The sequence below is a fragment of the Calliopsis andreniformis genome, unplaced genomic scaffold (assembly GCF_051401765.1).
Source record: "Calliopsis andreniformis isolate RMS-2024a unplaced genomic scaffold, iyCalAndr_principal scaffold0048, whole genome shotgun sequence".
NCBI classification, from domain to species: Eukaryota; Metazoa; Arthropoda; class Insecta; order Hymenoptera; family Andrenidae; genus Calliopsis; species Calliopsis andreniformis.
In genome coordinates this window covers 4,446,109-4,456,752 of record NW_027480457.1, presented here as the reverse complement: position 1 = coordinate 4,456,752, position 10,644 = coordinate 4,446,109, and the positions used below count along the sequence as shown (strand labels likewise).

Here is a 10,644-nt window from a genome sequence, read left to right as displayed (position 1 = left end):
CTGTAGATGATTCATACTTAAAAAAACAAAAGTAAGCATGTTCCGTGCTATAGTAAAGTAACTTAAATATGCTAGTAGAGAGAAATGAGCAATGAAATTTGCCATACTCCTTCACATTGACATGGATTTTCCACTAATACAGGGTCAACTGGTGACAGATCTATGTTTGTACCTATTAATATGATCTGGAGTATATTTTCTAAATATCTAAAAAATTCAACACTTTAAAATATTAGGTTCATTTAAAATTAACTTGCAAATAATAGTATCTAAATGAAATACCTGTAAAACATTTCTTGGTAATCTTATTTGCATGTCAAACATAAACTATATAATTTTTTATCAAGTTTCTTATATAAGCTTTCACATATTTAACATTTTGCTATAATACGATTTTTGCTAAAAATATTATGTATCTTAATAACTTCTCCTTCCTTCTCTTCATTAAATGACCCATTACTCTACTAAGAACTATATTCAAACTCTGTCCTAAATTCTGTCTGTTCTTTTCCTTTCTATACAAAAGATTTAACTGCATTATGTCATTTATTGCAATCAGACAAAATACTGACACTAACAGGATGCTTAACGTTTCCTGCTTTTCCACAATACGGTAAACCTTTATTACTTGTAGCTTAGATTTTATAGTTAATCGATACAATCGTTTTATTTGTTTTTGAGAATACCTCATACCATACATAAACATTATCTTTCCATATAACCTTATTTATGAAACACAACATTAAAAATGCGAAATCATACACATAACTTTCCTATTAGTCATCTTTAACTTTCTCAATCAGTTTCAATTATTGCACATTAAATAATTAGTAGAAAAACATACTATATATGTGCACATAGTCCAAAATTCTAGAAAATACCAGACTTGCATCATCACCGACTTCAATTCGCCATAACCCCGTGATGGTTTTTTGGACATTCCTCGCAAAAATTTAGCTAAATAACTAAAATTCATTACAAGACAGGAAGGAAGAAATAAAGAGCAATTGTTTAAGTCACTGCGCAACATGATTGAGCAAGTTTTTGAGTATTCATGTGGATGCGAACATACGATCTGTACTAATGTTACTGAAGATATGCGCATGCGCACTTAGAAGTTACTAAATTAGTTTCATATTTTTATTTATAAAATTTGTTGCTTATTAAATTGTTGCTTATTAAAGGTTGAGCAATTAATTCTGAGCAAAGAGCAATTTTTTGGTAGCTTGTGTAGTTCGTTTTGTACATTATTTTAGAAGTTTCGTGATATTGAATGATCGTTGCCAACCCATAAAAGTCCCTAGATGCCCAAAAAAATTTTTTGGAAATATTTCGAAAACTGAAGGTGAGCAATTAAAAGTAATTGATGAGCAATTATAGCAATTAAACAGCAATTTTGTGACGTATGTTTTATTGAATTTGGTTAGTAGTGTGAGCTAACTTCACATGGATTCGTTCGCTGTCGAAGTCTGGAGTCGGGAAGACTAGGTATAGCGTGGTAGCCATACTATCGCTTTCCGGTGCGGTCCCATCGCTATTCTCTTTTTCGGACGCCAGCGTCGCTGACCGGTGTCGCAAGGAGCAAATGGTCCCCACTTTCCCGGCAGACCGACACCGGCCACGGACGAGGAACCCCAGCCCTAATTTCAACCATCAATAAACGTCGTATATAAGCCCTTTTAAGGGCCGATTTAAATTTGATTGATCGTGCAGTTTCTTTAAAAGACCCTTTCTCTCACACCCTTTCCGGAATATCGTTAGATCCCTCATTATAAGCGATTCTAACAAATACAAATACCGACGTTAAATACTGTGTAGTATGTTTCGCCCTTCCCTGTGAAGGATATTAGTTTACATATCAATAACGAATTTCAAAAAATTAGAAGCGCAGGTAATATTGAGCATGCATGACACGGGCAAACTACCACAAACAGCAATGAATCGATAACTAAATCCTGTACGTATAGACACGTGTCTGTATTGATGTCTATTTTGCTTTATGAATTTCATGAAATTTGGAGAAGTGGCTTCTGTATATGGGAAACTTATACTATTAAAGTGTCAAAAAATTTAAGAGCAAAAGGGCAACGTGTATCGAATACTAGTAGGGAATTGAAATAATAAATACTTTTATTCTATCAAGTTTTTAACACATTATGAAAAAATACCATTGATAAATAAGATACTATTAAGTTTTCACTCTCATTGTCAATTTTAGTATTTGTGGTAACATGTTGTGTAGCGAATTCCACCAAATATCACTATATTTATTTAGTGTATGGCCTAAAACACCTTGTACAACTTCAGCAGATTTGGGACGTAATGTAGCATTCCAGAATTCTACACATTATGCATTATCCAAGAATTGATATTATTAATGTCTTCTATTTTCTTTATTGTTTGCACTATATCGGAGGTGATACGAAATGATACAGAATATACAAAACACCAAATATACCTCGGTAATATTTTCAATATTACGTCATTGAAATTATAACGTTCCTGTTCGAGCATCATATGTTAAAAGGTGGAGCTATATCGATACCTTTGTCTCGTCCGCAAAATCTGTTGTCGGTTTGTACGTGAGAAACTGAAGGTGTACCCTCGGTACGAGATTCCGTTGCGTCAGTAACAGAGACGGTTTGGAATTGCGGACCCGACGTCGAGTTGTGATGTCAAAGCTTGAGAAAAAGGGAAACTATAACACAATAGAGAAAGAGATATGAAAAGACAGCAAGAATCAATTAACGACGCTGACGAGAATCACGCACGACCCAAAAGGAGATCGAGAGGGACACCTCTTGAACCCCTTTTGGCTCTTTCTTTATTTAATAAACACCTGTCCTTACAATAACAGACCACTATACTTGTATATTTTTCTGGTTTACTGTACCTTTCTCACTAATCGGGATCGTCGTGAGAACTCCTTTATCGCTTCTAACAGTATTATTTTTAATACTGTATATTCATGCCATTCCTCATCATTACTGTTACATTTAGTTCCGTCTTCATCATTATTATATGGAATTTGAACACTAAAAACTGTAAATGCTTTTATGAACTTATTACTATTATCCATAATCGTAGTGAGTATTAAACTGCGGATGTTTATGCAAATTCCTATTTTGACACACAATTAGAGAAATGAAATATAATAAAGGACTTGTTTAGCATTTCAAATATTATAAAATGTATTTATCTTTCAACAATTTCCATATTTTTTCATACTATATGGTTTCCATTCATTTTTGCATATTGAAATTTTTTATAAATGCAGAAAGATCCGCAGTCTAGTAATTAGTCTTGGGTAATTCAGATTGTATTCTGTGTGTAATTCTTGTAACAATTGAGTTATACAATAACTATGGTTAATTAAGTACATTATGATAAAATAATAGTTAGAATCGCTGAATACAGGGATCTAACGGAGTCCGGATAAGGTTGTATAAATCGGGTGTCGCAAAGAAAGTGTTCGCTGTCAATTTTATTTTCGTCTGTCTCAAAAATGATAGACCTTTTATTTTTAAAATGATTCCCAGAAGAAGGAAAGGGGGGACGGTCTGGGGCTGATCCTAGGCCGTTCCTACTCCTTAGAGTGGCTGGCCCTCATCTGTCTGTGCCGGTCAGCGACGCTTGCATCTAGCAAAAGGAAGGGACGGCGAGCCCAAACAATTAGCTAACAAATATTTCGAGCTGAATTATGAGCTCCCGACTCCAGGCCTCGACGACGAGCCCATGTGGAGGGGAGAGCAGTACCTTGCTGTAACGCTAAGGTAGTGCAGTGGACTGTATTACCGACGTTTGTTTGCACTGAAGAAATCGTCGGTAGGCGGACGTACAGAGAGGAGGGATCTTCCTTTTTTCTGTTGAACGTACCTTACAATAAGACTTGTCTCGTATGAATCTCGGCTTTTCCTGAGATTCGCGAGCGTGAGACCCACTGTAACTAGCGGCTGCTAGCTTGGTGGCTGATAACAGCCAAACAGCCACGCGCCATTCACCACAACGTATGCAGCTATTCGTCATACGTGGACTGCTGCTAAACGGGCGGCAGATCGCGGGTAACGCAGAGGTGCCGTGCTTACGTTAACCCTCTCTGTTGTACTGCCAATTATCAGGGCTCAACCAAGCAGTAGTCTATGGTTGCTCCGCTGATGACTAGCAAACTCAGAGAATCAGGGAAACCACCGATTGCAAGAGTACAGTTAGTCGCCAAAGTTGTTACTACACTGCGCTCTCGATACTCTGTCGCGCTTTCCAGTTGATCGGTCGGCTGGGAGTCGTAACTCCTCGGTTAGGCAGTCGCTATCGGTTGGGAGCCGCTGCTCCGCTCGGTACGCAGAGGACGTATGTGCCGACGGCGGAGTGGGGGGAGCCGCTGCTCCACTCGATTTTCACAGCTTGCAAGGGAGTAGGATCATCGGGATCGGAATCGGAGTCAGTGGCATTACAGGCTACGGCGGCTACGCCACCCGTTGTTCTTGGCCGAGAGGCTCGTTGCCTGTGTCCACCGGGCTACGTCACGGGTGGGACGCGGAGAGAGAACTCTCTCCCGTCTCAGATTACGGTTTTACTACAGGGAGCGGTTACTCCACCTCCAAGGGTCCGTTGGAGGACTAAGGACAGTCTTTTACAAAAGAAAGGACAGAGAACCAGCGTGTGCGCTTTCAAAGGGTCGCTCGCTAGGTGCGTATACGTTCGGTAGCTGGAACGCTCTCCTCTTCGGTGCGGTTTGCACGCCTTATATTTCCGCGGTGTCATATCTTTACTCGCAGGATCGCGGGATTCCGCGGTGGCCGCCTCGCGACCGCGGCGTGAACTAGGTCAGCCTGTGGCGGTCTCGAGTGGGGAGTTCGCGACCTCCCTCTTACTTATCACAGACTGATTTCCGAGCTCGAGTTGCTCCGCAAAAGCGCAGAGCGCTCAAAAATCCGCTACGCGGCGCTCGCTTATCGTGGTCTGTCAAACAGCTGATCGAAATCGCTCACTTGTTCGAGCATCAACTGTAATAACTGAAAAACGAGTTATACTTCGAATGTACCGTGTCTGTTGTTGCCGCAGCTGAGTCTCCTACCGAAGGCGACCTTCGGTCAGTCACGTATGCTAGCAGACAACGGTTTTCGCGGACGAGACAAAGACTCGAATTATTACCGCTTTTTTAAACAACATTCAAAGTCTACTGATGATTTTATCTGAAATAAAATGCGCCCAAGCCTAATTGGAACATAGTTTAAAAATTTAGTTACCAACTCTTTGTATAAAAACCGTCTATTTTCTGTAGGAAGAAGACTTTGAAAAAACTCCAGAAATTTTGTTAAGCTCAAAATGGACAGGAATATGGGTAACATGGAATAGTGGTTTTATTTCCGCTGGCGTTGAAGGTACTTCGAAACCTATAGTTATGCAAGAATATGAAAAAAAGCATAGTATCACTAAATCATATCCAGATACGTTTCTGTATTATGGACTTGGAGGATCAGGCATTTTGTGGAGTACTACATTCTGTCAAACAGGCATGTCCTATATTGTGTAAAATTTAAAGCGACGTTAGTAAACATTGACAATTTTTAATAATTTGTTTCATATTTGGTGGATGTAGCCCATAGTATAGTGTTGGTTACTCTTTTTATTGTCCATCTATTCGTGTATTACGTAGACGAATATATTCACTTTATATACAGGGACTTTTTTTAACTATACATGGTAGCATATCTGGAAAACTACTGGTGTGATAAAAAAAAATGTTCGTACAAGAATTGTTTTGTTTAAAAAAAGATATTACATTGTATTTCGTGATTAACTTACAGCAGGCTTCGGAATTAACTGCTCTTTTCGGCCGCTTTTCGAAGGCGACGCCTCCTTTCTCCCTCGCACGTCACTTCTCTCCGCGGCGGCCCTAGTGCTCAGAAGGCTTCAGCGCGTACTGATTTCTCTCAGGATATCATTCTGCGTACAGTTGAGATGCTTGTACTGAATTCCTCGTAATCTTACCATAAATTAAAATTATTTCTATCTTTTTTGCGTCACTGTACAATACCATTATTTCACAGAAATAAAATTACCCTCCACAATCACTAGTTTGAATGAATCACGATGGATTTCTAAAATGTATTGATTTCGTAGTAAACGAAAGGACAAGAAATTGTATCGTTGATTATAATTTATCCTAATAAGATGTGCTGAAATTGAGATTACCAGAAACGTGTTCACAATCATTGAACCAGTCAGGATTCAATACTTTTTCTATTATAAAAAACAAACAAGATATTTAAGATGTTCAAATTAGGTGGGATTCTCTGTACATAAGCCAAGGTGGTAACAGGGACACTTACAAGGAAAGTTTCCCAGATGGGCAACTATTTTGGAAAAAACGACAATTGGAAGCTATAGTACTTCACCCTCTGATTATTAAAATGAATGTCGTTCGGTCGGACAATTTGATATTCGTTAAAAAAGTGGCTTCAAAGTCCGTCGTATGATGCGGCCTTATAACTAGGTATAAATTACATTTTTACTTAAATTTTGTTCACATTTTGGGGTTTCCTGGTAGGAGTAGGTACACTTTTCTTATATTGTATTGATTTTGTTCTAGATTAAACAGAAAGATTATAAATAAATTAGCATGCACACTAGTATACATATAAAGTATGCACATAATAAGGTATGTACCTATATGACATACGTACTCACATAAGAGGAAGGCATAATGAAAGTGTATAGGAAATAAGAATATGTGTGTATTTTTATACGTATATACATTCATACAACATTATAAGTGATCACATCTAAACAGATTCGAACTTCGGCAGGAATAGTTATAAGTTGTCTTACACTTACTAGCGAAATGGCGACACGATTTTTTGTTCTGTTCAAGTTACATTACTTATAAGTACTGCGACGTAATCGTCCCGCCGAGCCGTATTCGGGCTAGGATTTACGAGCAGGATCTGGCCACTACGCGTCGCACGCCTTGATTTTTACCGCGGTCGCCAGGTATCTTACGATACCGGCGTGGAACGCGTCTCCCGTTTGCCGAATCGCAGCCCAAGCTAGTGCGGGGAGGAACGAGGTCCTTTCAGGCGCAGGGTGGGGAACGTCTCTGAGATCTTGGGTTCTTACAGCAAAAGCCAGTTAATACACGGTTTTCTGATAAAATATAAGATGTATTTTAGCGAGAAACGTACAGGCTTTTAGCGAGGCGATTACACGCGATGGCCCACGACACGTGGTCGCAGGGGGATACCCGATTCTCACTAAGGCAATCGCGTTACAGTGGTTCACGATCGGCAACGAGGCTGAAACGCACGTTTCGACACGCGTAAGATACCTGTCCACGCGGCTATGGTTACGATGACTCGAAACTAGCAGGCCGAAGATATTTTCGCACGCGACAGTCGTTCATTTTTCCGCCGTGCACTCGCCGTCCGTCCGAGTCCGTAGGCTCAGAGAAACCCGTCCGCGAAGGGTTTCTTCCTACTGCACAGCCTACGCGCCTACCAGGAGTCGACCCTCTCAAAATCTCGCGTTCGAATCGGGGTATTCCGAACCAACCGGGGAGAATAATGAGGAAAGTTTTACCACCTGCGACCCAGTCAGCGTCCCGTACAAGAAGAAGGCTGAGATCGCTACGCGCGGCAGGATCTCGGCACGCGTCGCTTCCCCCACCGTTCCCCGATTGGCTCGTTCGTGTCGCGCGACCTCGCGATTAATAATCATTGGCGCCGTTCGACTGTCGATGATTGATTGACAGGGCCTCCCTGAGTCCCCCGGGAACTCTTCTTGCGGAGAGGTTCCGAGACGCAGTGTTAGATGTCGCACTTCCGGGGTCCGCTGCTATCGTCTGCCCGCGAGATGGCTCCCGTGGCGACGTACCTGTGGCGTTCCTTAATTGGGAGAGCAGTCGCGTATGGAACCCACACACGTTCTCTTGAGGGGGTAGAAGGACAGATGAAAATACACTAAACTTTCTATGAGGTTAAACACTTTATTTCGCCACCTCTTGCCTCGAGCGTAATGGCGGGAATGAATCCTCTTCGCGAGTCTCTTGGCGCGCGTCCTTACAAAAGCTTACCAACTACTTAAAGACTAACTTATCCTAGTGACTTAGTTTTTCTTAACTATTCTACTTATTACTAGCTAGGTGGCGCGTCGGTCGCGTTTCGCGTCGCCACATCACTCCCCTCCGAGTGAGTTACATATTTAACTCGCGAATTACAAAAGCAAAAACAAAAACAAAAATATAACATTTTCTTATTCTGTTAACGTAACTTTCCGTCCGGGATATGTTCTTAATGTTTTTATCGACGCGTCTATTTCTGTATTCTCTTGAAACGCTGGTTTTAATCTCTCTATGGAAACATTTACTATCTTTCCATTTTGATTAATTCGGAATATATGTTCGGTAACCCGTTCAACAATTTCAAACGGACCCTCATACGGCGCTTCAAGAGGTTTTTGTACTGCATCTATTCTAACGAATACATGTGAGCATGTGTACAAAGTTTTGTGTATGAACGTTTTGCTATTTGATATGTGATGCGCTGCTGGACCAGGTTTTATCTGTCTAATATATTGTCTATGCTTTTCTAAAAATATCCTTGGATTTATACATGTTTCTTCACTAATAAAAAATTCTCCCGGTAACCTGAGAGTAACACCATATACCATTTCTGCAGCGGATGCCTTTATGTCTTCTTTAATACTGGTTCTCAGTCCTAATAGCACAGTTGGTAGAATTTCTATCCAATTTTTGTTCTGGTGACACATTATTGCAGTTTTTAATGAACGATGCCACCTCTCAATCATACCGTTTGATTGTGGGTGGTACGCTGTGGTTCTATTTCTATTACACCCTATTAAATTAGTAAATGCTTTAAATAATTCTGACTCAAATTGGGCTCCACGGTCAGTGGTGATCGTGGCTGGTGTTCCAAACCTAGAAATCCAACCCGAATAAAAAGCTGTAGCTACTGTGTCTGCAGAAATATCAGTAATTGGTATCGCCTCCGGCCACCGTGAAAACCTATCTATAGCTGTTAGGCAGTATTTGTACCCTTGTACTATTGGTAATGGACCTATTAGATAGATCTATATGCACATGCTCAAAACGGCCTTTTGGTATCTCTATCTTTTCAGGCGCAGGTTTATTGTGACGATGAACCTTACTACGCTGACAAGGCACACACGTTCGGCTCCACTCGACTATGTCCCTATTCATTTTTGGCCAGACGAAGCTTTTGCCAATTAATTTTTTTGTTGATCTTGCACTAGGATGGGACAGATTATGTACGTTATTGAAGACTTTTCTCCTTAGAGATTTTGGAACGTACGGCCTAATATTATTAGTTATCATATCTCCAAACAAATATTTATCTGAACTATTTACATAAATTTTTTGCAAGTTCCATCTGCTGGATTCTTCTAATAAAATTTCTTTTAATTCTTTATCCTTTTCTTGCTCTGTCATTAATTCCTCTGTAGAAATTATGACAGGCATTTCTACACTTTGAATTCTAGAAAAAGCGTCTGCTACAACGTTTTCTACTCCCTCAATGTGTACTAAGTTTGTGGAGAACTGACCTATAAAATCTAATTGCCTAGCCTGTCTTGGACTAGCTTTTTCGGCTCTTTGGTTGAAAGCGTAAGTCAATGGCTTATGATCCGTTTTTATGATTAATTTTCTGCCTTCCACCCAATGTCTAAAAAATTTTAAACTTTTATACATGGCCAAAAGTTCCCTATCATATGTACTGTATCTCGTCTGTGCCCCTTCTAATTTCCTTGAGAAAAAACCGAGTGGTTCCCATGTGTTATTGTTATTTTGCTCTAAAACTGCACCAATTGCAATATCAGATGCATCTGTGCTCAGCCTTAACGTCGCATTTTCTTTAGGATAGCTCAATAAAGAAGCCTCTGCTATCCTGTGTTTTGCCTCTGTGAAAGCTGCTTCAGCTTCATCGTCCCAATCGACTGGCCTTTTATCTTTCTTTTTAGCGCCTTTTAGATATTTATTTAATAGAGCTAACCAATTGGCAGCTCCTGGCAGGAAACGACGATAAAATCCTATAATTCCTAAAAAACGCCTCAACTCCATTATAGTCTTTGGTTTTTTAAAATCTTTTATCGCCTGGACACGCTCATCCATCGGAGCGATTCCTTTTCCACTGACTTCATATCCTAAATATTGCACACTATTTGCTGCGAATACGCACTTTGCTACATTAATTTGCAACCCATTACTTCTCAGTCTTTTAAACAGCATATGCAAATGTTTTTCATGAGTTGACATATCTGTGGATGCAAGTATCACATCATCAATATAGCAATAAGCAAAGTCTAAACCTCGTAATACTGAATCCATCAGTCTTTGAAATGTTTGCGCGGCATTACATAATCCAAATGGCATTACTGTGAATTCGTATAACCCAAAAGGTGTAATAACCGCAGTTTTTTTATATCTTCTGGTGCCACTGGGATTTGATGGTATGCTCTTGTCAAATCTATTGTGGAGAATACTTTGCACCCATAAAATTGGTGTGCCACATCATGCATATGTGGTAATGGATATTTATCTCGTACAGTAATACCATTTAGCCGTCTATAATCCCCACAGGGGCGCCAATCGCCTGTTCTTTTTGGGACCAT

General features: G+C 40.0%; 1 protein-coding gene across 1 annotated transcript in view; it reads left to right on the top strand.

The window, feature by feature from the left end:
• The first annotated feature begins 5,182 nt into the window (after positions 1-5,182).
• The window catches only part of LOC143187500 (uncharacterized), a 64,731-nt gene continuing 59,269 nt past the window's right edge, over positions 5,183-10,644 (top strand). Inside the window, exons 1-2 of the mRNA XM_076391711.1 lie at positions 5,183-5,212; positions 5,282-5,513. Of these exons, the coding sequence (XP_076247826.1) occupies positions 5,183-5,212; positions 5,282-5,513 (262 nt within the window). The remainder of the gene's footprint in view (positions 5,213-5,281; positions 5,514-10,644) is intronic.